Source organism: Dendronephthya gigantea, unplaced genomic scaffold (genome assembly GCF_004324835.1).
Source record: "Dendronephthya gigantea isolate DGI-Jeju-01 unplaced genomic scaffold, DenGig_1.0 000005F, whole genome shotgun sequence".
Lineage (NCBI taxonomy): Eukaryota > Metazoa > Cnidaria > Anthozoa > Malacalcyonacea > Nephtheidae > Dendronephthya > Dendronephthya gigantea.
In genome coordinates, this window is record NW_021163015.1 from 3,454,633 (window position 1) to 3,482,628 (window position 27,996).

A 27,996-nucleotide genomic window follows, 5' to 3' on the forward strand; every position below is an offset into this window, starting at 1 on the left:
TATCAAACCGAGGTCGTGCCGTATTGACCGAGCGATAGCGAGGTCAATACACCAAGACCGAGGTTTGATATTTTACCGTACAGACCGAACAGTCGAAGTCAGTAAGTTTTTTATTATATGGCATAATTCATGCAGACATTGTAATGATTAATTCTTTATGAGTAATTTTAATGATAAATATCTCATCTGGGCACACAACACCAAAACATCGAAAGTGAAAAAAAACACTCTATTTTGTAAAATATAAATTTATTATTTTTATTTCAAATTCATTATTTTACGTTTAAGAATTTAATCTGTTTTTCAGTTTAAATTTAGTCAGTTTTTGCCGTGAGTTTTGCCTTGTTTTCACAGGGCAATAAGAATTGCGTATTGCCCGTGGGCAATACGGGGAAATCCAGACCTGTCAGCAGCCAATCAAATTGCAGAATTAACCAAAACAAACGCTTGCCATATAATAAAATATATTATTAAACCTGTCCCTGAACTTTCTTTGCCAACTGTATCCGCGTTTTTTACATTTGCGTTCAGTTTTACACTCCTACTTTTTGCCATTTCAGGCGTCTACTCGTCGTCAATTTGCCTTCGAAGAAGATGAAATTCATCTTCAAAAAAGATTTCGACTTTGAAAAAACATGATGATGATAGTATGGTTGAAAACGTCAAGAAAATGACAGAAGATTTTGTGCGAAACAAGGCTGGCTAAAGGTTTGATCACATTACAACTTTTTCTACCTTATTAAACTTTGACATAATATAACAACTAGATGGATATAGAAAGGAATTTTTGAGTTTTGACAGTTTTTTTGCACATTGAAAGATATTTGAATTTGGAACACCCTGTTTCATGAAGTCAAAAGAATCGAGAGTTGGCTTAACCGAAGCAGCCTGTTTGTAAAAAACCATGAGATTGGGAAGTTGTGAGACAAAACTGTCAAAACAAAACAAAAGGATGTATTTAAAAGATAAAGATATCATTGATGCTCTTTAAGGTATGACAAAGTGTAAATATTTGTTGTTATGCTGGCATATATTCCTCTTTCAATTCCTATTTCTATACAATATGATTTTGAAAATTTGGCCGAATTTACTTTCACAATCAGTTTTACATTTGAGCATTTTCAAAAAAGTTTGATTTTTGAGCATTTTGGATTAAAAGCAACTGAATTATTCTCATGTCCATCTGGTTGCATTGCTGGCCGGTTATTATTATATAATGACTTGATTATTGTTATTTTTGATATCACCCATTTTTTATCATGATCGATTTTCAAATGGTCCTTAGTATAATCCTTGCTTTTAGATTATTGATCATTGTTTAGCAAAATTTGTAGTACTTTTTATTAAAAAAGGCATTTTGCACTAGCTCTTTATAGTATCAAAACCTAGACCTCGTGATATTCACATTTTTCGTAGGTATATATAATATATATACAATAATTTCTTCATGTGTCACAAATGTGATATTGATTTTTGACAATTTAATGAGATAAGTGTTGAGATGAATGTTTAACTCATAATAGGTTTATCACAAATTTCCCAACTCAACATAATACATGTGCTCATGTCAACTACAGTGTGGTTTTAAGTATTTTCGGTAAAATGTTTATGTGACCATAGCATGTGATTATACATGACAGATTTACCTTCTTAAACAAATAAGTATTAATGTTTATCAATGTGTTCTGCGTAGAGTAGAGTCTTAATTAAGGAATGTTTTAATCCCTGCTGAGACAGAAGCATTGTAATCAATAAGGGTTAGAGTGAATTTCTAAGTATTGCTGTCTGTAACCATGCAAATGAATTGTCATTTAACCTGCAAACATGAATAAGAAAAACACATAAGAATAACATTGAAATATTGTAGGATATTCCAAAAATATGGAGACAATTAAAACAAAATATTAAAGTACATTTATACTGCTAGTATGTAATAACCACTATAGCAGGTATATGCTCTAATTGAGTACTTACACCATCGTACGTTGTAAATTGTGATATGAATCAGCCACACACCAGATCAAATATTGTGATCGTTCCTGCATGTTCGTAGGATAAACTATATGATGCCACAATTACAATAAAAAGCAATTTACAAGTCTGATTAAGCGCTGTATTAGCATTGTTCAATCGCTGTATCAGTGCTACATCACCTTTACTTCTAGTGTATATATTTTCCTCTGATTTTTTAGTGGGGTTAGAATTAGGTTATAATTGTTAATCGCTATGGCCTAAAATTCTTAGAATACAAATAACATTAAAAATTATCTTGGTATATTTCAAAAACATGGAAACAATTAAAACAAAGGACTTAAAACAGAGGGAATTAGGCTAGGGAGAGTTGCACCTTCTTCGATGGTACCTACTAGATTTCATAATTGAAGAATGTTGTTCAATTACAATGCCTATATATAGCTACCTTCAATGTCCACAACTTTGACACAACTCTTTGACACAACTTATTCACTGCCACCCCTTACGCTTGCCTTCCATGTTCAGAATGCAGCAGTGAAAAATCTCCCAGTTAGTATTGGAGATTTAGTATTCTAATAAGTATAACAGAAAAAATATATAAAAGATTTTGTCCCACCCACTTCTAAAAATAAATTAATTTTATAAATTTTACTGTAATTTTGCTATAAATTTTACTTCACAGCCATTGGTTTATTAGGAATAATAAAAATAGTTGGGGTTTTTTTAAGAAATGTCCAAGTTTAGGAAATCATTGCGCATTAAAACGTTTGACACAGCTTTTCCACTGCCTTCTGTGTTCAGAAAAAATATTGTAGTATATTTCAAGAACATGGAATCAATCAAAACAAAATATTAAAGTACATCATTACTACTAGAATGGAATTGTTCATTGTTAAGTGTTTCCATTTATTAACTCACAGTGAGGATTAATTAACATACAAAAACTGATTTAACAGAACGTTAACTCACAGGATAAACATACAAAACTGATTGAATTAACAGAAAGATAACTCACATGATATACATACAAAACTGATTGATGAAAATGAAAACAGCTAATGTAAATATAAAAGGTAAAATAAAAAGACCATATTGAAGGGTGCAGGGAATTAGGCTAGAGAGAGTTAAGCTTTTCGGATGGTATGAGTTTAATTATAATGTTCAATTACAATACCTATACCTTTAATTTCTGGTTCACATGGCTTTTCCACTGCGACTCCTTGCGCTTGCCTCCCCGTCATACGAGATCTCATACTTATCTAATAAGAATAACAGTAAAAATTATCATAGTATATTTCAAAAACATGGAGACAATTAAAACAAAATATTGAAGTACATCATTACTGCTAGAATATGGGATAACTACAACAGGAAATATGACTGTGATATACATGTGTACCTTTACCCGTAACGTTGCACCGTAAAACCGGGTGTGTCCGTGTCCCAGAGACCATTAGCAAACTAGCACTTGGGTACTTCAGGCTTGCACCATCGTCGTAATATCAAGCAGTCCCACACCAGTGAAGTTTTGGAATATATATTTCCTTCTATGTACAGCTTTGTATACAGGTATATCTCTTGTTAGTCTTGTATATTTCTCTCTTTTTTGTATGTAATTGCGCGAGCGTTTGTATAGTGCTCGCCCTCCTTAGATCTGACGTAAATGGGGCGCAAACTATGGTAATACAATCCGATCCTCCGATAACTAAGATACTGCTATTACCATAGAAGGCAATTCATTAGCTCGAGTTAGCGCGGTGTTAGCACTGTTCAAGCGCTGTTTTAGCGCTGCGTTACTTGTACATCTAGCGCAATAGTTGTTCTTCTGACTTCCGTTTAAGCTGTGTTCTAACGCTGCCAGAAGTACGTCATCAATGCAAACCGCTACGTCGTATAACTGCTGAGATTATGCACTATACTTATACATACATACATATGCATATTCAAATCTACGCTACACCTTAATCAAATGCTAGTTGTTAACTTTTCATGTCTACAGGCCCGGCCCTTTCAAGAAAAGTTATATTTATTACTTCGCCTTCTGCAAAAAATGCTTGATACAAATTTTATAATGGCTATCATAAGGCTAGATTGTTATAAGCAAACAGAAAACCAAATTTGGGGTTTTTCTTGATATTCCTGAATTATTTTGAAAACATTTTGTTTTTGGCTTTTTCACTGCCACCCCTTGCGTTTCCCTTTTGTGTCCAGGAGGCGATTGTTGAAAACCTCCCCGTCATACGCGATCTCGTACTTCTCTAATAAGAATAACAGTAAAAATCATTAAATTATCATAGTATATTTCAAAAACAGGAGACAATTAAAAGAAAATATTAAAGTATATCATTACTGCTAGAATGTAATAACCACTATAGCAGGTATATTGACTGTGGTTTACCTTTATCAAATGCTTCTTTTAGTTTATTTCTTTTCCTTTTCCCCAGCCGCTAAGGAATAAATTAAGAGATGTAATTTAGTTAAACTAACTGACATGCACAGCTGGGAGTATTCATAAGAAACCTGTGTGCATCCGGAGGGTGAGACCCAAGGCCAATAAATGTATTATGGAATATTCAAAATATCAAGTCTATATATATCCAAGGATGCAGCCATGCAGGGAATTAGAGTACTAAGGGTAAGGGAGCTAAGTTGAGCTCTCTCTTGTAATTGAAGAATGTTGTTTAATTACAATATTAAATGTCCACACCTTTAATTTTTGTTTAACACGGCTTTTGCTTTATTAAGTTGTTCTGGTTGCTAAGGAATTAAGAAATGTATTGAGTTAAATTGTATTATGGAATATTTAAAATATCAAGTCTATATATATCCAAGGCTGCAGGGAATTAGGGTACTAAGGGTAAATAAGGGAGCTAGCTGAGTTGAGCTTTCTCTTATAATTGAAGAATGTTGTTTAATTACAATATTAAATGTCCATACCTTCAATTTGCGTTTAACACGGCTTTTCCACTGCCACCCCTGGTGTTTGCCTCTTGTGTCCAGGATGCGACAGTTGAAAACCTCCCCATCATACGCGATCTTGTACTTCTCTAATAAGAATAACAGTAAAAATTATACATGGTATATTTCAAAAACAGCTGCTAGAATGTAATAACCACTGTAGCAGGTATATTGACTGTGGTTTACGTTTACCGAACACTTCTTTTAGTTTATTTATCTCCGCCCCCTTCAAGGTGACAAACATTTGGTACTTTGGCATTCTGCAAAAAATGGTTGACACAAATTGAAATGGCCATCATTATAAGCTATAAAATGTTAAGCAAAATGATCTTAATATTCCACCAAGGCCAGTATTTTTTCATTTCATGGCAGAATTATTTTGTATTTTTTAACAATTGTGGTAATTAACCTTTTTGAGATCTTTCCCGTTTTCCCGAATGATCTCTGATCTATTATAGTTTATTTAACTGTACTATATAATATAGGGAGCCGCCTTATGAGAACTTGTGAATGTGCCATGCGCGTGCGTATAGCGTGCAATTCACGTGAAAAGTTAATATAAACTTTTAAGAGAAAAATGGAAGATGGAAGACTGGAAGTATTCATATATAGGCAACCTGTGTGCATCCGAAGGGTGAGATCCAAGGCCAATAAATGTATTATGGAATATTCAAAATATCAAGTCTATATATATCCAAGGCTGCAAGGAATTAGGGTATTAAGGGTAAATAAGGGAGCTAGCTGAGTTGAGCTTTCTCTTATAATTGAAGCATGTTGTTTAATTACAATATTAAATGTCCCTACCTTCAATTTGCGTTTAACGCGACTTTTCCACTGCCACCCCTTGTGTTTGCCTCTTGTGTCCAGGAGGGGACAGCGGAAAACCTCCCCGTCATACGAGATCTCGTACTTCTCTAATAAGAATAACAGTAAAAATTATTAAATTATCATAGTATATTCCAAAACCAGGAGACAATTAAAACAAAATATTAAAGTATATCATTACTGCTAGAATGTAATAACCACTATAGCAGGTATATTGACTGTGGTTTACCCTTGCCAAACACTTCTTGTAGTTTATTCATTTCAGCCCCCTTCAAGGGGACTGACATTTCATACTTGGGCATTCTGCAAAAAATGGTTGATACAAATTGTAATGGCCATCATTATAAGCTAAAATGTTAAGCAAAATTATCTTAATATTCCACCAAGGCCAGTATTTTTTCATTTCATGGCAGAATTATTTTGTATTCTTTAGCAACTGTGGTAATTTTGCAATTTTTCCTGTTTTCCTGAATGATCTCTGATCTATTATTTTTTTAACTGTACTATATAGGGAGCCGCCTTATGAGAACTTGTGAATGTGCCATGCGCGTGCGTATAGCCTGCAATTCACGTGAAAAGTTGTTATAAACTTTTAAGAGAAAAGTTAAGTGTGGGCTGTGTGGCCGCTTTTATCCATCCCCGACTACAATTCTGTCCTTAATTATACGTGCTTTAGCTAAAAAATCTAGGAAAATGTCTGATTTAAATGTTTTTTTGAGGTCAAATGCAACTGGCGAAACGGCAGAGGAGAGCGCGCACGGACGCCCGTAGTCGCTCTCAATCATCTCTTTCTCGGCTTTCTTGACAAAAAATACAATTAAAACTATGATGGAATAAAACATTGTACGTGTTCATGATTCTGTACTATGCATAAGCGTTTTTTTTTCACCAAAAATTCCTTAGTTAAAAGAATTATTTAGGTCCTTCCTTGCTTTATTTCACTACAAGTGATATAAAAGTACAGCGAAATACCATTTTAAATATATCTTACTTTTAGTACGAAAATGAGAAATTTGTAAAATAAATTCAACTAAACCAAACAGAATATCATATCCAAGCATTTCTTCGCGAATAAAAAACGGACAACAAAGAATATTTGTAAAAATTTAACGTTGCAAATTTAGGAAGACGAGCGAAGCGAAAGCATGGAGGAACATGAGGCCGAATTAAACACAAAATTTAATCACTTTTATGCCATGAATATGGAGTTCTTTACAATAAACTATAAAACACCAGAACATACCTCTTTTTTGTCAGCGTCAGGATTGACTTTAAGTCTCTGTGAAAGTGAAGTGAAGTTTTAAACTTGGAAAACGACAAAAAACGACTCGCCTTGCCTCGCCCAGTGATTGCATTGCAGAATGAACTGGCCTCGCCCGCTAGGCTCGTGTCACATGTTCAAAAATACTGTCACATGACAACGAATCACTAATCCTATTGGACAAATGTTAAAAATACTGTCACATGACTACGAATCACTAATCCTATTGGACAAATTATTATTCTGCTGTGGCTGGTTGTACAAAAGCTGTCATTCCTAGGCTGCTGAAATGGAGGACAGTATAGATGGAGGCTCATTGTGTTGCAGGACGCTATGCCATCAGATCATGCAATAAAATAAAATAATATATAATATAAATAAAATAATATAAGTAATATAATATACAAGTAATATAAAAGTTGCGAGGAATCTATGCTTCATATTTCTATATCTAATGTTATGTTAATAGTAAAGCACGGAGACTGTGGATTATTTAGGAATAGATATATATTAGTACACAAATATCAGCTATTTGGTCACTAATTTTTGATAATTTTAATGTTTGAAAAATTTTCTTAGTCTCACTCTTTTCGGCACCGATCAGAAGCAGCTTCAATGCCGCTCCTCACTTCTCCATCAAGACGACAACCTTCGCCAGGTGCATCACCATTTATGCCTCATTCTGCTGTTGTGTAAATTAAAGAAAAAGTTGATTTAGGGACACACAATCGATTAGAGGATTAACTTATAAATAGTGACTAAAACTGTTTAGTTAATAGTTTATGAACTACAAGAAGTTAATTCACACCACGCGTATAGAATAGCTCCATTTTCCGTAGCCATTCTTGTCTCCTGCTCCGGCAAATAATTCGGCGAAGAAATGAAAGGAGGACTAGATAGGAAAAATCAGCATCGTTCTACTTTTCTCTAGGTATATAACTGGTATAAATAAGTTACTTAATCTCGCTTATACTAAGTATTTATAATTGTCCGGCGACCTTCCATTGATTGTGCACACTACCAGAATACGATGAGTGTTAAAAATATAAACGTCACTAGTCTCAAACGCTCGTATAAACGACTCAGGAACGGCAGAAAAGTTGATGCTGGACACCAAAATTTAATGTAAAATTTGGTCGTGAGGCCGTTTATACCAGAACTTCTCAATAACAATTTCAGCAACACTTTCTTAGTCACTTACTCTTTACACTTGATACACTTGATTTAGCTTTAATGCTGCTCCTGACTCCTCCATCATTCTTACCACTTTTGCCAGAGGCATCACCATTGATGCGTCATTCTCCTTTGTGCAAAGTAAAGAAAATACCACAACTAATGCAGTGATTTATTATTCATTATATAAGATATATAAAAAAAATAAAATAATCATATAATATAACATAAGTAATATGATATACAAGTAATATAACAATAATTTGTAGTAAATTTAATGTTCGGGGAACGAGATTACTATTTACTGCATGTGTTTGAAATCATTACCTTCGGACAAGGGAATCTCCATTTATCCGCTCCAAATCCATGGCTGGAGTAAATAAATACAGCGTAGCAGTTGGGCTTTAGTAATTTTTTGAATTTTTCTAAACAGGCCTTCAACAGCTTAACTGTTTTTGGCCGGTATTTCAGGATGAGCTTTTAAGAAAAAAGTGAAATGTAAAGACATGGCTATAATTATGCATGAAGTTAATGGCCACATATAAGTGTAAACATCTGCGCGATACTGCGCACGAATTTTTGCCAAGAGTGGAGGGGCAGGGAAGCACTGATAACTTTTTTAAAGTCAATATGATAAAATGGCCGAGTCATCTTACCTCGAAGAGGATTAAGTTGTCCCTTTATTAAAGTGGATACCAGTTCTGCCTTCTGTTCCATCCCGAACATACAGGCTGCGTTCTCTCTGATTTCTATGCATATCCTTTCCAGTATTTCGAAATCCTCTCCAGTATTACCAGAATGTATATATAGTATCGTATAAAATAAAATAATACATAATACAAGTAATATAACATACAAGTAATATAAAAGTTGCGACGAATCTATGCTTCATATTTCTATACCTAATGTATGTTAATAGTAAAGCTCTATCGATATCCTCTCCAGTATTTCGGTTACAGACATTTCCCACCGCAAACCAAAGAGTAACGCCCTTGGAAAAACGTCGGTCTACGAATACTCGTTCGAACGGCTAGAAAACACAAACAAAACTTCTGAGTGCTGTTGAGTGTTATTGACTTGGAATTGCTTTCTCAACATGATTCTCAGGCCTTCAACGGCTTAACTGTTTTTGGTCGGTATCTCAGGATTACCTTAAATCCTTTCCGGACCAGCGTATCTCTGACCATCTCAATGTCTGCCCATTTTCCGGTGTCAACTACCGCTTTGGAAATGATCATGGCTACCTGCAGTATTCGCGGCTGGTTCCTCTGGCGGGATGACTGGTTCCTCTGGCGGGATGAAACATTTTACCCGGACTGCTGTAGGCACGTTGTATAGCCTGCACGTGTTTCTTATTGCTGTTTCACGTACTTCTCTCTCCCCCATTCTGCATCCGACAACAATGGAGAGTCTGTGGTCTCCTCGACTTCGGTTCCATATTTTAGAAAAAAATTCATTGTCATTCTCCTTTGTGCAAAGTAAAGAAAATACCACAACTAATGCAGTGATTTATTCAGGATATATAGTATAATATAAATATAAAATAAAATAATCATATAATATAACATAAATAATATATAATATACAAGTAATATAACAATAATTTCTAGTAAATTTAATGTTCGGGGAACGAGATTACTATTTACTACATGCATGTGTTTGAAATCATTACCTTCGGACAAGGGAATCTCCATTTATCCGTACCAAATCCATGGCTGGAGTAAATGAATACAGCGTAGCAGTTGGGCTTTAGTGATTTTTTGAATTTTTCTAAACAGGCCTTCAACGGCGTAACTGTTTTTGGTCTGTATCTCAGGATTACCTTAAATCCTTTCCGGACCAGCGTATCTCTGACCATCTCAATGTCTGCACATTTTCCGGTGTCAACTACCGCATTGGAAATGATCAGGGCTACCTTCAGTATTCGCGGCTATATTAATCAAACACGATTACATCAAATAGTCCTTGTTGTGGTTCCTTGGCTGGTTCCTCTGGCGGGATGACTGGTTCCTTGGCTGGTTTTTCTGGCGGGATGACTGGTTCCTCTGGCGGGATGACTGGTTTCCTAGCTGGTTCCGTGGGCATATAAACGAAAATTAAAACAAAGACTCAAAAAAAACATTTCACTGCACAGTGTTTAAGGCGTAGATGCAGTGAAGAAGCTATTTTAGTGTCGTACCTGACGACAAGGAGTCTTCTTCTCTTCCTCTTAACAACTAGGCCGCTTCCTCTTGTTGATTTTTGCCTTTCTGCAAGTCTCTGAAGAATAAAAAGATGTTCTTTAGTCAAACTGACATGCACGTGTGTGCGTGTCTAGGGGGAGACCCCAGCTTTTACCGTTTGAAAAGCAGGTCAGCACTTTTTCAGCACTTCGGGATTTAACCCTCGAATCGGTACCCGAAGGCTGTGCTTCGACATTCTGTAAAAAAGGTTGATGAAATTCGTGATAGAACTATGTTAACTAAAAACAGGAAATAATCCGCCAGTGCATGCCAGTGTTTTTTTTTTTTGTTTTCCTAAATTCTCCCTTCGAGTTAAGCCCTTCGAGTTTAACCATGGCCTTAACTCGTTTGTGTTTAAAGAATGGCTTACCTTCCATTCACATTGCTTTAAAGTTGTTTTACATCCAAATATTTGTATAAAAAGGGGATAATTATATATTGAATATATAGTGCAAACGTCTAAAATTGATTTGCTTTCGACTTTCGGAATTGATACAGCCGATTCAGGTTGAGCGTTTAGCGGAAGTGTTGATGACGTTCGTTGTGGGCGTTGCAACGTGACGTTTCTAAGGGGCCAATTACACGTTTCTATGCAAAGAACGTTGCGTCGAAATATAAAGCACATGCTATGCGTTGTATATATTTTCTCTATAAAAATGTCTTTAATTCAGATTAAAGTTGTGTACAATTACTATTCAAGTAAGAGGATAACACCAATTTACATATTGGACGGAGAATTAGAGAGCTTTTCGTTTGAAATGTTTAAAATGCGTGTACTTAAAGATGTCCCACACTTGGCGAAAGCTGCTTCTTTGCGTTGGACCATAGACGATGATGGACTTGAAGTGGACTTGTCGCCAAGTTACTTCAATGTCCAAATGAGAGGAATTTTAGAAAAAGAAAAGAGCATTAGAATATACGCGATCGAATTCGAATCACCGATAGTGACAACATCTACATCGTCTTCGAAGGAAGCTTCTGGTATAAAGTCATGCACGATCAGCGCCGATGTCAAAAAGCCAAACCTAAAGCAAAATATACGCGCACGAAGGACATTAGTTCTACCGGAGCAAGATGAATCGAAGCTGGATTTTGTCTTTGGAGGAGAATCAGACGTGGACACGGACGACGAAAATACCGAAGAAAACGAACCACGTATGATGCCTCTTGAAAGGTACGCTTTGAAACAAAAAGAGACGATAGAAAAAATTTCGACAGAGCTACAAGAAGGAACTCGCCAATTGCAAAAGTTTGATGAAAAAATTCGTCGAGCATCGTCCCAAAATGAGGGAAGTTTATCTACGTGTGGGATTGTCACATGAAACTTGGCCACACAAAAAAAATATGTACCTTCTCTCCGTGTAAATCCGCATTTTCTTGTGGCATTCTGTCCAAGCACATGAATGAAAAGGCCCAACGTACAGCTATAGAAAGAGACATTGGCCGTTTGCGTGTTAAATTGAATAAGGCACGAAAGGAAGTGGAAGATGCCGGTCGAGCTGCGGACAAACTAACTCATTCCGTTGCCAAACGAATTGAAGATATTGTTATCGCCGAGCAACCAGACAGATACGTCAGTTTTGGGCTACGAAACTGGGCACTATTAAATAAGGATGTGGCTACTCTACAAAAAAATCTCAAAGGGAAGCTCCCCTCACGAGAAAATGTTATGAAACATATTCATGAAGTTGTTAAAAATACGTCGAATCATGAGAGTAAACCAAAGCAAAGATCTAGTTCCACGGCCAGTAGGGCGCCGGTTTTGAGCGAGACAGATCACAGGATGAGTTCGCACAAGCGTCTTTTGGCTGAGAATTATGGCATAAAATTTCCTAGCAAAGGAAAGACACAAACATCATCAGTCATCTGCTCTGGTGACGAGTTGAAAGGCTTCAAACTCGCACTTCAACTTCAACAGGAAGAAATGGAGTCCCCACCAAAAAGTTCAATACCAATGGAGAGTAAGGAGAGTTCGACGGCGTCGATGCAAAATACACGCAACGACCGAATCATGATAGATGATGAAAATTCCAATCCTGTCCCATTCCAAGAACCCTTCGGCTCCGAACTAGCATCAAATGATCCAGTTGCGGTAAAACGGACAGTCGAGAATATCGAATTTGAAGCCGACGCTGCAGCTGCCCTGCTGCAGTTGAAACGCCGCCGAGAGTCACAGTCCTAGACGTTGAAATCGACATTTACAGTACAGTTGTACAGGTATAAAGACAATATAAACGTAAAGTAAATTTATATTATTAGTTGGCTCATTTTCCTATTGCAAACAGGGCGAATTTGATAAGCTTCAAGACGGACTAATACGTAATGTTTATATTGTGTTTTTTTGTTTAGAGTAGTCAGATTATAATAGTCAGACTCAGACTCTCAGATAAATGACTAATGGAGTTTGTTTTGACAGGCACTTCGTTGCTTAATTAACTCCAAACGTTTTACCGTAAAATAACGCCATTTAACAATTGACGTAAAATAATTTCATTTATATAGGCTCCTTGATTGAAAATAATAGTTTTGAAACATGTCTATCCTATTGCATTAAATAACCAGTAATCTCATAAAAAGATTGCATGTCACCAGGTGTTATGAAATTAATAGCAGTGTATAAAGCCTCCTTTAAGTCCGTGTTTGTCATTTCCCAAAATCTGTATTTGAGCAAATATTTTAATTTGCCAAAAATACTCAGTGGGGTTAAAATCCGGGCTGTAAGCGGGCATATAAACTAACTCGATGTTCAAATCTTGAAGAAATTCTCGTAGAACGCGTTCACCTTCGTAATGATGTATTGGACAGTTGTCCATAACAATTGTATCGCCGACTTCAAGACATGGTCTGCCTGTTGCTGGGTTTACAGAAGTATATGCTTCTTCAAAAAACCTTAGAAATTCCAAAGTGTTAGACGGGCCATCTATTACATTCATATACGTTACCCCGGTAAGAGCACACATGAGATTTACAGTTGTGTTTGATGTTTCACAGTATCGCTTAATTTCAATTGCCCTTTCTCCTAAAGGAGCGTGTCCGTAAAATCTTGTGCCGTTGGTGGGTAACTTAACACCGCATTCATCAAAATATTTCAGGGTGTAAGGATCTTTTTCGTGTAAATAGTCCACAAACAATTGTGTGTATGCCATGTTTTGCACAGTAAACCTTTCCTGTGCCACGTGAGTTACTTTTTTATAGCTAAATGCTTCGCCACTCGGCATTCTTTTTCGAACAGCATTGCTAAGAGCTGTGGTTGAAGTACTTCCAAGGGGAAGGTCGCCAACTTCAATAAGAATATTTTCAATTTCCGAATAACTAATCGAAGGTTTTTGTGTTTTCAGGACTTCAATTAATTGGAGATCTCCGTCTGAAAGACCGCTTTTATTCCCCCCACCATGTTTTAGAGGGCTTAAAGACTTGTCCTCGACAAACTGCTTCCAAATTTTAGAAACAACTGGAGGGGACAAATTTAATTCATTTGCGATATCGGCATATCGTCCGCGAAAATGACCATTAGTCATATTTCCACCCCTCTCAATAATCTTATCAATAATAGTAGCTCTTAAATCGGATGACAAAGCTTTTCCTGGCCTATACGACCGCCCTTTACTGCTAACCTTCCACATTTTGTTTATGTTAAATATAGAACAACAATATAAATTCATAATTTCGCGCCGCGCCTCAAAAAAACGCAACGTTCTTTGCATAGAAACGTGTAATTGGCCCCTTAGAAACGTCACATTGCAACGCCCACAACGAACGTCATCAACACTTCCGCTAAACGCTTAACCTGAATCGGCTGTAATTTGTCCTCTGAAAAACATGCTTTCTTGCCTTTGATCCCGCTAGTCAATAATGTAAGTCACTTACCGGTCAATAATGAGTTTCCCCAAATTACAAAACAAGTAAGCCTAAAAACAAGTAATTCTGCATCGTGCGGGCGTTTATTACTAAGGTTTAATATTATGGTAACGTGTGTATAAGGTTTAATATTATGGAACTGTGTGTGTGTGCGTGTCTAGGGGGAGACCCCAGCTTTTACCGTTTGAAAAGCAGGTCAGCACTTTTTCAGCACTTCGGGATTTAACCCTCGAATGCGCACCCGAAGGCTGTGTTCCGACATTCTGTAAAAAAGGTTGATGAAATTCGTGATAGAACTATGTTAACAAAAAACAGGAAATAATCCGCCAGTGCATGCCAGTGTTTTTTTTTTGTTTTCCTAAATTCGCCCTTCGAGTTTAACCAGATCACGTTCATGACACGCCGTTTTTGTAATGCCTTAACGTTGTGTTTAAAGAATGGCTATAGCTATATACACTATTTTTTTTACCTTCCATTCACATTGCTTTAAAGTTGTTTTACATCCAAATATTTGTTTAAAAAGGGGATAATTATATATTGACTATAGTGCAAATGTTTAAAATTGGTATGCTTTCGACTTTCGGAATTGATAATTTGTCCTCGCGTGATGATTTGACTTACCGGTCAATGATAAATACTTGCCTAAAAACAATTAATTCTTTCGGTGTTTAGGGAGGTAATAACCACTGTAATAACCACTATATTGCAGATACTTGCATGACCATTGTCATAAATTAAGTAAACAAGACTAATGTAATAATATACCAATTTCATGGAACGCCTGTTTTAAAACCTCTTCATTCAACCCACGAATGGGTACCCAAATGCTGTGCTTCGACATTCTGTAAAAAAGATTGATACAACTCATGATACAACTATATTAGCTAAAAACAGCAAATAATCCGCCAGTGTGCATGTCAGTGTTTTTATTCGTTTTCCTAAATTCTCGCTTCGAGTTAAGCCCTTTTCGAGCTTAACCCAGACCAGATACACATATTGTCAAGCGAAAAATTAGCTAGCTATATTTTAACTGCATGTGGTCTAGTATATATTTATATTTATTCATTTTATTTTCGTTAAAATCATGATTTTCTGGTTTTTCGTTCTGTTAATGACTTTGTGCGCATATAAAATAATATAACATATAAAATATAATATAATATACAGTATAATATAGATAAATGTGCTATATAAAATATAGTACAGAACTTAATGAATATCGTCACGTTAGGCATTATTTCTCCTTTCACATGCACGCACCCCTTTTATCATAAGATGGTTCATGTTACGTGTTTATTCATGCAACTTTTTCTTCATCTTAAAGTATTATATTATTGTTATAGTAATAAGTAATAACTGTCATAAGATTAATCATGTCCACTTATTGTATGGTCTACATAAGTTTCCGATGACAGAGCCAGCCGGTCGGATTTCTATACTACAATAAAACTTTTATTCCTGGGTTTCAACATGTCAATATCCAGGTCATGTTTTGGTACTGATGTTCTGAGTAAAATGCCTGAGTTATATATTTAGATATTAAATTTATGATCTAATTGCAAGGAGTACCCCTGGACCAACTTGTATTAGAAAAGTTAATACAATCGAAAATCGTTAGCTTTTATTACCTTGCAATGCTCCCAGATGGACTTATGAAGAAATTGATATTTCACGTTATCTACCAAAAAAAGACTAAAGTTAAACGCTGTCAAAAAATTGAGAGAATAATTCAGGCTCTAGTCGTTGCAACATTGTGCGCCAGTCTTGGTATAAAAAGATCAATGCCAGTTTTAGATATTTTTCTCATCACAACATTTGATACATTTTGTCAACCTTTAACTATCTGAATTATCTGGTGTTCTATGTGCTTCCTTATTTGTGTTCGTCTGTGGTCTTCTGTGAATGTATCTGTGTTTTTTTATAACTTAACTTGATGTGTGTAATCGTTTATAATTATCTTTGTTTCTTCAGACTTAACCTTCTTTCTGTTCAATCAGTGTTGTATTGTGTTGTATGTTTATCCTGTGTGTTATCTTTCTTTTCAATCAGTTTTGTATGTTATCTTTCTGTTTCAGTGTGAAGTTATCTTTCTGTTAAATCAGTTTGTATGTTTATCGTGTTTTAATCTTTCTGTAAATAAATGGAAATACATGTTTATTTTGAGTTTAGCTTAAAGTTTAATAAATCATTCAATTTGACTTGTGCGTGTTTCTTTGTAATTTTCTAATTTTCTTTGCTGGTGGGATTCTTCGACCGGACAGTTATGCGTTCCAAACCGATGGACAGTTTTTTAGGGTATCTGATCTGTTTTCACAGAAGATTCTTTGTGTAAAACCAGCCTCACAACGGCAACGAATTATTCCCAACGGCAACGAAACGCTTGGTCTTAAACCCCTCATACTAGAGTCTCGGCCAGCAAGAAGATAGGCAATACGAACAAGCCCAATCTCGTTCCCCGAGCCCGCGATTCCTCTGGCGAGAAAACGAAGGCTCTGGGATAATCCAAACCAGAAATGATTCTGATTGGTTGTTCACGCCGTTTTAATTTTGAAATACAAAAAACCGTTACAAATCGCAAGCCAGGATTTCTGGCTTCCGGTTTGGATTATCCCAGAGCCTTCGTTTTCTCGCCAGAGGAATCGCGGGCTCGGGGAACGAGATTGGAACAAGCCTCTTTGTCATTTCCCCCGTGCCCCATAGTTACTGGATTGGTTAATCAGAATCATGCATTTCGGGCCACGATTTTCACCAAAATGCACGTTTTCAAAAAACGAGCCACCGTTAGCCAATCAAAACTGTTTCAATTAACCAATCAGAACGGCTGCTATTTCCGCAGGTGTGAATTGTGGGCGTGAATCTGGCGTGTGAGCGGCGAGAGGCTGGAAACCAATCTTTTAAGTAAATATTTTGGTTTATGTTGCAATTTATTAAGTGAAACTGCTTCTGATTCAAGATTTCAATTTTGCAATAAGAAGAATAGATCAGAGGTAATTTAATATGAACATTTATTCTTCCAAATTTGTTATTTGAAATGGTATTAAAATTTCATATCTGAGATTTAACGATTCGTAAATGAACTGATTTATAGCTACATGTAGCTCATCTGTCTTCATCAGAAAAAATCTTTACACGTGGCATATTACTGAATCTTTATTTGCAATCATTTGAGCAGTGTTTGCATGTGGTTAATTTAGAAGTGTTTGTTCCACATTATGATTAACAGACTAAATAAATGTAAAGAGTTTGTTGTGTTTAAATTATCCTCCTGCATGCCAACCTATAGTCCACCCTGACCAAGCTCTGTTCCTCTGCCTACTCTAAAACATGTCCTTAAGATGGTATTGATAAATTGTATGTGCAGTAAAACTAAATGAAACAGTCATTGTATATTTTCTTATGTCTTACTGTTCTCACTTATAATTGAGTGACCATGTATTTTTATTCTGACTATTAGATGAATACAGCATCAACCATTCAAGAGGAACCCAAAAGGATAGATCTTGATTCCCCAAGATGGGATCAAAGCACATTTTCAGGACGTTTCCAACATTTTGCTGGGATCACAAACATGCTGCTTTCCTTAAAGTCTGATAAAGAGTTAAATGATGCTCAAAATCTACTCAATTTATACAGGTACAATAAATATTACTTCATGGTTTTCAATATATTGATTTGATCAAAATGAAAACATAGCTAATGCAAAACCTTCTTTGGGCCACAAGGGAGAAGAAAGAACCTCCAGGAACAACAGAAGATCAAGTCTGGAATGCAAAAACTCTTTATGAATCTGCATTTCATCCTGACTCAGGCGAAAAGATGAACCTCTTTGGACGGATGTCATTTCAAGTTCCTGGTGGTATGCTGCTTACTGGTGCTCTGCTGCAGTTTTACAGGTAATTTTGCATTTTGGTTGCATGTGACAACTAATTATATCACTGAAAATTAACATTCAATAATTTTATATCATCTTAGAACTGTGCCACAGGTTGTATTCTGGCAATGGGTTAATCAATCTTTCAATGCTTTGGTGAATTACACAAACAGAAATGCTAAATCATCAATTACTGGAAAGTGAGTATGTTGAGATTTACACAGGGTAGTTTCATTTAAAGGAAATCACAGAAATTTATTTTAAATTGATTCAGGCAGATTGGTGTGGCATATGTTTCCAGTACAACTACAGCTGTTGCTGTATCAGTTGGACTCAATTCACTTGTAAAGGTAAATAAATATACACTTACCATTCCTGGAGTAAAAAGATAATGTTGGACTAAACTAGATTTCATTTACTAGCGTGCTCCACCTTTGGTTGCCCGATATGTGCCATTTGTGGCTGTTGCTGCTGCTAATTGTGTGAATATCCCATTATCTAGACAGAGGTGGGCACTCTTGTCATAGCACTTGTATACTAGCAAATTTTGGGCCTCTTCTGAGAAAATTCATTTTGAATAAAAAGAAGTGAATCCTTAATTGTAATGTAGCTTCATGGAAAAATCATTCATTTTCAGTGAAATAATAAATGGAATAAAAGTGTATAACAAAGATGGCGAAGAACTTGGCCATTCAAAACGTGCAGCTGTTAAAGGAATTTCACAAGTTGTCGAGTCGAGGATTGCAATGGCTGCCCCAGGAATGCGTAAGTAACTTTGATTGATACTAAGAAAATTATGCATGGTATGACAGATTTAATTTTCCATGCTTTGAAAGATATCTAATTTCGTTTGAAACAAAATCATTCAGGCAGTTGAATTTTCACAAATTGAATTTTAATATCTTGTAGTGATAATTCCTATTATCATGGAAAAACTAGAAAAATATCGATGGATGCAGGTAGATTTTGTGTTGTGTAATTTATAACTTGTTAACTATAGAAACCATTCAGTAAATTCATTAGAAAAAGATGACCTAATTAATCTTTGGAAACAATAATTCATTTTCAGAGAATAAAAGTTCTGCATATGCCAATTCAAGTTCTTTTGTGTGGAGTCAGGTAAAAATACAGTGAATTTTTTTTCTTGTATTGCATCTAGAGTAAAGCTTTGCACTAAAGCAAAAACTAACTTCTCGTTTTCATGACAGTTTGACGTTTATGGTTCCCGCCGCCTGTTCACTATTCCCACAAAAATGGTACGTACAGGTTGAAAACAGGTTGAACGTCTCCAAGCATTAACACTTTGTTGTGGTAGCTAGCCTGATATTTGAGTGTTTGATATCTAAAATGACATATTTTTTATTCAGTTCAATGAAAGTGGAGCATCTTGAGCCAGAACTTCGCGAGAAAATAAAAGAAAGTAAAAATGCGGACATTGATACGGTGTACTTCAACAAGGGACTTTAAATGAAGCAAGGGAAGTAATAATAGTAATTTACGTCAATTAATTTACACGTCTAAACTTTATATATATTGATATAAGCCAGTGGCAGTGTAGATAGCGTAGCAGTCAAGATTAGCATGATGACGTGATGTGACTATGGTAGAAGAAGGGGAACTTTTGATTGAACATGTCAACGTTTTTGTTTCGTTAGTTTGGATTGTCTATGCAGTTTAGTTGCGTTTAAACTTGCATTTTATGATGACAGTGTCAAGGGGGTCAATTTCGTTTCTGAGATCTGGATAGTTGTCAACGATAGTTTAAATCTTCAGATGTAATAGGATCCTTCATCATCTGCACTACCGCAACTTGCCCAATCGTTTCCATCTATCAAAAAAAAAGAAGAAAATTGCGTAGAAAATTGCAAGTGTAAACTACTAAACTGCTTTAATCACTCGTGACCGCTGTTTGTGAAACACAAACAGTAACTAAATGACAAATGTTTTTCCTGTCGCATTTAAATGTCAAAATGAGGAATGAGGACAGAGGACGTACTGCAAATAAAGCGACCATCACACTAGAACTAAACTAATTTAAAAGAGAAGAAATATAACAATTTTTAACTTAAATAGAATATTCAAACATCGTAAGAGGAAAAGTAGAAAATCCTTTACAAGCACACAATTTGATGAAATATAAAAAACGCAAGGAAAGCGAAACGAATTGAGTTTGCACAATTCTGATTCGAAATTTGTTTCGGTTCACATTTCCTGGTAGGCTTGCTACATAAATTATAGAAGGTTTTATAAATGTAAATTTAGCTCTATTATGAGTGATTTAGCAAGTTAGTTCCGGTTTTCAGATTAGGCTATTGTTCCTCGGCAACCTTTAACCCAACCGTTCTCCGGATCTTGAAGTAAAAGTACTTGAAAACACGGTTGCCTGGTAATGCTGAAATTGGTGTGACGTAGCTCGTGTCCAGCTCGTGTGGGTAATTATTTGAGTAATTGATATTTGGCAAGCTCTCCTATTGGCTGAAATAACAATAAATGAATATGTATCAAGCAAAGTGTGCCAATGATCGGAAGGAACCAAGTGAAGGGACTTCCCGTGTCTATTTGCACGTTTTGAATGTTTAAATCATCACGTGATTTCTTTATTTCAACACTTCAAAATAAAATCTTCGTGCTCGGTGCGGGGTTGTATCAGGCCTGACAAGCAAAACAACATATCGGAGATTTTATAAACCTTCAAACATGTGAAGTGTAAGCACTTAATGATGGCTACGGCCACTGCATCGCGCAACTTCAAATGGACTGAACAGCCCAGAGATTTGTTCAAACAGTTTAGCTGCAATAACAAACCAGCTCGAACTATCAGACCAAACAGCAGCTTTCCGAAAATAACACGAAGTCTTAGCTTCGGTTCTCCAACCTTTCCAAGGCGAAAACCGTCGCCTATCAGACATAAGTCAAAGTCTGTGCATTTTGCCGACTCGAAAGGCCTCGATCTTGTCTCCGTTTTGACTTTTAGCGAAGAAAATGAACTCCGCGAACAATTCTCAAAGATTGTTTGTCCATCTGTGGGAGGTCGGCAGAGACGCGGGCATGATTCGTACAGAAGTAAAAAGAGCAACGATTCAAGAGTTGATAAACTGTCGGAGAATCTCATCAGACAGCTAGCTTGGCAGAAAGTTTGCGTCGAGAAAACTGAGCTTGAAAAAACTGGCCACATTCGGGGAGAAGTCTTTGTTGCGAATCTCGCTTTTGAGAAGCAAGTTAAAGCCCGTTTTACTCTCGATTCTTGGCAAACTCATGACGAAATTGAAGGGGAATTTCTTTCAAATTGCACCAAGGATGTCGATAGGTTTGTGTTTAAGATTCCCATCCCAAGAGACGATGCAATAAAGAAGTTTAAAGTTGAATTTGCCGTGAGTTACACGGTGCTCGGGGATACTTTCTGGGACAATAACAACGGATTTAATTACCATGTTTTGTTGCCAACACATAAATAGTAATCTGAATGATGTGGATATAATGTTTCATGATGTAAATGTTAAGAAATAGTTTATAAAGTTAAAACCTCGACGAAGTCGTGAGAACATTGAATAATGTAGCAATTAACGTGGTTATATAATAATGTTAGTAATTTGAATTGCACAGGCTAGGTATGTCTTTATTACACTTGTAAGATCAGTTAAAACCCGGTTTCCCATTTTCACTAATTGAGAAATTTAATCTGCTAACGGAGACATTTCGGGCTGGTTTCCATTTAATCGTATAATTGTCGTGAACATGTCAAGGCGGCTGATGTGAATATTTCTGTGTGCGTGCTGTCCAACAATGGCTGATCTTTAAACAGAAATAAAGACAATTGCATCCGGACTATTAATCATCGGTGAAAATGGCTTATCACGACAATTACGACGTCGTATATAGCCGTAGATAAGAAAGACCTTAGTACTAATTGTTCTGGTTGTATGACTTGCTACTGCCCTAAATTGCTTAAGTCAATCACCGCTTGTATATATATAGACTTTTATAGTAAAATAAATCAATTATGGATGACTGGGCTGTATGAATATCGTTTCATTTGTTAAATATTGTACAATTACGTATTCAAAACAACAATATCAATGCTTTAAGGCTTTGAGGTGAATATCGCCAATACCCGAGATTTTGTATGGTTTTGGAACGAACTTGTAAAATCACGTTTGAATCAAGTACGAATATGAAAGACGCTATACCTGCCAACACAATAATAACAAAGATTAATTTAGTATTCTTTCCGAGACCCCGGCAGCCGCAGTGGCTTTGTTTTTACATAGAATAAGCAAACTTTTGTAAACGGATTGTTGAAATTTTTTGCTGCAAAATGCTGACTGTTGTTTTACATTTGTTTCCACGAATGCGGAACTCTCTTTGAGTGAGTGTTTCCTGAGATTTGTTCATGGCAATATTGAATTCATCGTGTTGATAATCGTGAAGTCAAACTTTGAAGCTTTTGCATATAAAACAATAATGATGAATCTAAAGAAGGAACCCCGTTGGCAAACAAGTTGTTTTTGTCTAGATGAAAAAATTTCGTCTGCTTTTTTTATTTAATGATATTAAATGATTTGAATATTTTTTCGTGCAATATTCATCTACCCTTGCGTACCATCACCAATACTTTATTCATAAATTGTAGCTCGTAACTAACAGTTGAGGATACATCTGAAGTTGTGGTTAAAGATGGCCCCAACTGTCATAAAAGGTTCATTATCGCTTATTCTCGTAAATACTGTTAATTGTCTTTGACAGTGACAATACTTTGTCCATATCTTAAGTGTTTTGATATTTTGGCTTTAGTTTGGGTGGTATTTTAAGACGAGTAAAGCAATTGAGCCTGGTGCATTTGAGTTAGTTTTTCTATCGAAATTCAGGTTCTTCACTTCTTCCAAGTGTTTATCATCAAAATGTTCTGCCTGGTTTTACATATGCTTGTTTAGTATCATATAAAAACAAACTGGATAATGAAAGAACAAAGATACAATGTGAACTTTGTTTTGAATGTTCAACTACTTCATCTCTTCATTATTACGCGGTTAGCACTCAACTCTTTTAAAGATACGAGATTGAAACTTTCTTTGTCTATATTGCTGAATAACAACCGGCAATGATCGTTATCTCCCGGCCTGAAAATATGGTAAGTATTAGAAGAATGGCTGAATACATTAGAAGCAGTCATTTGCAACGCCTTCATTTTTCACTATTTACCTAATCTCGCCTATTTTCGAACTAATCGGTTTGACCGGATTACCAGATCGTGAAATTTTACAGGTTTTCTTCATCGAGTCGATGGATGAACCCAATTTAGTCCAACGGAACATGGACCGTGAACGACACCAACTTAGGATGATCTGGACAATATTTCATGATGTACGATATTTCAGAAGCTTCGAGCTCCCAGTTATATAACACAAATTCGTCCATATATCCTCCCGGAAACTGGACACGACTTCCGTCTCCTCCAATCTTAATCTCGCTCCAGTCCTCTGCTATAGGGACTTTTTTTGCGGTCTTTGTTAACGCTTTTTGGTGTCCATCGATGAATATCTTCGCTTGACCCTGAAGTGAGTCAAATGTTGCAACAATATGAACCCAGACGCCTTCTGGAACTACGGCTTGCGTGGTCGCCATATTAAATATTGCGTTATGATCTTTATTATGCCCTTTCCATTGTAGTTTTCCATCCGTCACAAGGAGTTCGAGTAGCGTCGAATTTGAGATAGATTCTGTGACGCTGAATAAGGGATGCGCGCCAATAGTGGAGTTGAGATTAAACCATGCTCCTACAGAGATGGCTTTTGTCGGTCTGTGTTTGAAATGTTCCGCTTTGATTGTTAACCGAGGATTGCTCTCAGCGTTGAGGTCTAGGCACGAGCCACACTTGTCACAACCGCTGTCCATCACACGCGCGTCTGCAACACACAAGACATAACCTTGGTTATAACTGACTGTGCCATGGTTGGTTTCACATTGTTTAACTTCTTAGTTCTATACCTCTGTATAAAAACGCATGCACTAGATCGTTACCCAGGTCGTAAGCCTGGTTTTAAAACTTTTCACAAGTTAAATCTGGTGCACTAACCTCCCTGAAGTTGAGCAATATTTTGCAAACCCGACTGATCAAACACCAGGCCTGCTGTTCTGTTGATCTTCTGAAAACCATAATGTAAAACCATTCTGTTGAACTCGCAGTTATCGTATAGCGTCCTCACTTCTTTCGGGTCCAATGCCCGCGCGAACATGTATACCTCATCAACTGCTATCAAACTGTCGTCCCCAAAATCAGGCCCAATTCCTGCGGGTGTAAAGTCCGCGGGTACCGTCTCCTGTTGCCTGTTGACTTTCTCAGTCTGTAGTTGCCCGTCGACGTAAATCCGCGTGATGCCGGTCGAGCTGTTGAAGGTACCACAAAGGTGCGTCCAAACGTTTTTGTGTACAAGTGGGTATTGCGTGTGCGTGTTAAACTCGCGTGATTGTTCCGAATCTCGCGCGAACCATTTGACATAACCTGTGGCATTGGTGCGCACCCACATTGCCAGAGTGATAGCCTTCGTTGGTTTCTTGTATTTGTTCGTGAAACGCAGATTACCAGAATTCAGAATCAAGGCTTCCCCACATGAGCCTGTTATAAGAAACGTTGGAAGAATAGTTCATCAACTATATCTTGGTCATGACAGCAGAGAAAGTGCCGCTAGGCTGGCTCTAGGAGGCACTTACCATATTTTCGGGACGAGGCGTGAGCTCTTCCCAAGACTGAGGCATCGTTGAAGTGGCCTGAAAGATCTTTCACCAATTTATCATTTCGTTGATCAAAACTGAGGTACATCGCTGCATCTTTACCTGGGAAAGAAACAGAAATAAAGTTGATAAATTTCTCATTTTCTTTCAGAGAGCTGTCCTGGGCTAACAGCAGCTACAAAATGATTAAACTCATCAGTTCTTACCCAGTGAACGAGCGACGCGGCGTTCCTGTATCTTAACCAAGGCTGTCAAAATCAACAATAATTTACTTCTTAGGTAAGTCGTAAACTCGTCTGTCATTCTCAGAACTGTGTTAGCTTGACTTACCTCTGTTTAACTTTCTTAGAAGTTGCGATGCGATAGAGGGCCAGTTTCCTAGAAAATGTAGGCGTTAAAAAAATTAACCACCAGAAAACTGTTTCACTTTTTGTCTATTCCTTTTCGTCATTTCCTAACCTAAGACAATATGAGAATTCTGGGAATAATACTGTCAGATTTAAACGATGATAGTAACTAAATATGCAAGAGCAGTATTGTGCTGATCATGGATTATAGAGAGATGGTATTTTACCCTCGTCTTTAGTTGTATTTATTGTTTTCTTCAACTCCATATCTTTCTCTTTATCGGCGTGATCATGTTTCATTACATTGCGCCATTCCTTGCCTATCGTGAATGGCTGACTAGCTCCGGGCTTAGAATTGAACTTTTTAAGAACACCAGAGAGCCGTTTCTGTAAAAGCGTCAGTGATTTCTCACTTGGTTTGTTTTGTGCTATTTTGCCTAATGATTCTTCTTTTTTCTGTAGTTTTAACTTCGACTGTCCTTGTTTCTTCTTCATCTTTCCTTCCAATTTTGAGATAATGTTTGTCAGCCTTGACTGAAGTGTTTTGAGCGTTTCTTTGTCGATTTCATCCTTTTTCTCCGACTCCATTTTTACCTTTTCTGTGTGTTTCGTCTCCGATCCTGTCGAAAGCTGGTCCAATTTTATTGCATTTGCATCATCGTCTTCGCGTATTCTCGCATTAGAATTGACTATTTTAGTATTTTTCAATCGTGTTATTTTATCATCAAGAAGCCTCAAAGGAACTTGTGTGAATTTGATAGCATCTTTTTCTCTTTCTTCTTCAGGTATCAGCTTAAACTTGCTTACCTGGTTCTCACTTGCTGTAAACCGGTTTGACTGGTCATTCAACCTGACAAGCAAGTTTCCAATATCGGGACCGCGAAAGGCGCTTGTGGTGTCGGGTGATGTCTGGGTTGGCGTTGTCACAGGTAAATTAGACCGTGATGTTCCCAAGATTTCGGGCTGTACTAATTGAGGAGCTAGATAATATAAAGTTTATCATCGGAATCGAGTTAAACTCTTAAATATATGCATTTTGAAGGTTCACTTACTTTGTGAAACCACCGCAACAGATGGTGGTGAAATTAATGGTGTTTGAACCTTCACTGGTACCATTGCTACCACTCTGTTACCATCTATACCACTAACGTCACTCCTTGCACTCAAATCACCAATAGTGTTCTGTGCTGGTACAACAGTATTTAATGTTTGCAGCGGTACTGTCTGAAGACCAGCAACAGAACCAAATATAGGTAATGATGCCTCATCAAGTGAGCTGCTCTCCTGACGCTTTACCCGATACTCCTGGCTCTGCGTGTTCTGTTCGAGTATTTCAGCTCTTCCAGGCAAACTCGTGATCTTTGCAGGCATGCTGTTCCCAAAATCGTTAGTTTTATCGTCATCAGGTTTTATATAAATTACGCTGTCGTATTTTATCAAAGCATCAGATGGTTTATTGTTTGCCTGATGATATGAATGTCGTATTCGGCGATGCCTTGGTATCCACTGTGGAATTTGAAATCTTTTTGCAGTGTTGTATTCTTGCTTCTTGACATTCTCCACGGGAGGTTTTGCTGCTCCTAAATCAACAAAGTACACATTGGGTTTTGACAGAGCGAAAGAAATTGCTGGTTTTTCGTCGTCACTCTCTGGTAGAGCTTCCGTCGACTTCTTCGTCCCTTGTTCTTCCTTCGCTGGTAATATTGTTAAATGCTCCTTCTTTCTCTTCATAATTATTTTGTTTTCATTTTCCAAAATTTGTGAAAAAAATTTCTTTGCATCCTTTTGTGGAATCTCACCAATCACCTTGTCAAGCAACTTGTCCAATCCATTTTGTTTTTGTTTGTTGACTTTGTTTATAGAGTTCTCTAAAGAAATGGTATATGATACGTTGTCAGATCGAGACATTGGGAAAGAACGTCGCACAGAAGTTAGACTCTCGGAGGTATAGTTATTCATGGCACTGTATATAACGTTTGGTTAGGAATTGTGTGAGATAGCTATTTAGATAACAAGCATCATCATATCAGTTCCAGCGATTTACCATAATTAATGCATGCATCGGCAAGCGGCCGGCTTCTTCAGTAGCAAAAAATTAATAGAAATTAATATCTGATTTTTTTTTCATATCGTTGTAACTTACTGGATTGTGAAGAAAAGGCTTCAGAAGAACATATCACGACAACTATGGCAAGAAAATTGGCGATCTTCATTGTCCATATGATGAAATCTAAAACAATCAAGGTAAGTCATCTGGCTGCATGCATGTTGAAATAACTTCAGGGAAGAATAATTCATTAAAATGTCCCTGAACGCTTACGCTGACGATAACAGTCACAAAATACAACGTTGGGGCTGTTTAAATAAGTCTTGTTTAATTTATGAAAGGTATATGATTTAAATGTAATATATAAACTAACCTTTAGTAACTTCTACGCCGGTACCATTAGAGAGTAGTCAGATAAGCTAGGTACGAAGTTCATAAGCTAACGATCCTTTATCTTAACCTCATGGTTTTCAAGCCATATTTTCTGTAATAAAGTGCCTTACTACATGTAATTATATTTCGATCATTTCGTTGCATATCATAAAAGTTCAAGCCTTAACGCTTGGTCGAGCTAACAGGTATTCCTGTCACCTTTCCGGGATATTCCGATCAACTCCGACAGTTATAGGATGTGTCTTATAACACTGTTCCAATAATACTCAGTTACAAGATAATGTTTTCAGTATATAGGATTGTTTATGATGTCACGGTGCATCTTCTGATCTTTTTAA

General features: G+C 36.7%; 3 protein-coding genes and 1 long non-coding RNA gene across 4 annotated transcripts; 2 read left to right on the forward strand and 2 right to left on the reverse strand.

Annotated features, from left to right (window-relative positions):
- Window positions 1-1,953: 1,953 nt before the first annotated feature.
- LOC114515824 lies at window positions 1,954-7,362 on the reverse strand. The gene is made up of 9 exons (XR_003686249.1): window positions 5,987-7,362; window positions 5,737-5,846; window positions 5,125-5,192; window positions 4,912-5,021; window positions 4,682-4,731; window positions 4,373-4,421; window positions 3,155-4,232; window positions 2,420-2,546; window positions 1,954-2,059 (listed from the first exon to the last, which is right to left on the reverse strand). It is a non-coding gene; the product is annotated as an uncharacterized LOC114515824 (long non-coding RNA).
- Window positions 7,363-17,175: 9,813 nt separating this feature from the next.
- On the forward strand, window positions 17,176-20,333 carry LOC114516169 (sideroflexin-2-like). Its single transcript, XM_028535571.1, has 11 exons — window positions 17,176-17,258; window positions 17,726-17,904; window positions 17,994-18,164; window positions 18,244-18,342; window positions 18,417-18,492; window positions 18,565-18,650; window positions 18,780-18,907; window positions 19,052-19,101; window positions 19,212-19,261; window positions 19,351-19,398; window positions 19,510-20,333. Exons 2-11 carry the CDS (start codon window positions 17,726-17,728, stop codon window positions 19,607-19,609), a joined length of 987 nt encoding a protein of 328 aa, XP_028391372.1. The 5' UTR covers window positions 17,176-17,258; the 3' UTR covers window positions 19,610-20,333.
- Window positions 20,334-20,756: 423 nt separating this feature from the next.
- LOC114516170 (protein phosphatase 1 regulatory subunit 3C-like) lies at window positions 20,757-22,170 on the forward strand. Its single transcript, XM_028535572.1, has one exon. It carries the CDS (start codon window positions 20,860-20,862, stop codon window positions 21,595-21,597), a length of 738 nt encoding a protein of 245 aa, XP_028391373.1. The 5' UTR covers window positions 20,757-20,859; the 3' UTR covers window positions 21,598-22,170.
- Window positions 22,171-22,551: 381 nt separating this feature from the next.
- LOC114516251 lies at window positions 22,552-27,948 on the reverse strand. Its single transcript, XM_028535674.1, has 9 exons — window positions 27,639-27,948; window positions 27,362-27,448; window positions 26,271-27,086; window positions 25,446-26,198; window positions 25,202-25,249; window positions 25,078-25,119; window positions 24,851-24,973; window positions 24,216-24,755; window positions 22,552-24,045 (listed from the first exon to the last, which is right to left on the reverse strand). The coding sequence occupies exons 2-9, from the start codon at window positions 27,429-27,431 to the stop codon at window positions 23,438-23,440; spliced, it is 3,000 nt and encodes a 999-aa protein (XP_028391475.1). The 5' UTR covers window positions 27,432-27,448; window positions 27,639-27,948; the 3' UTR covers window positions 22,552-23,437.
- Window positions 27,949-27,996: the final 48 nt, after the last annotated feature.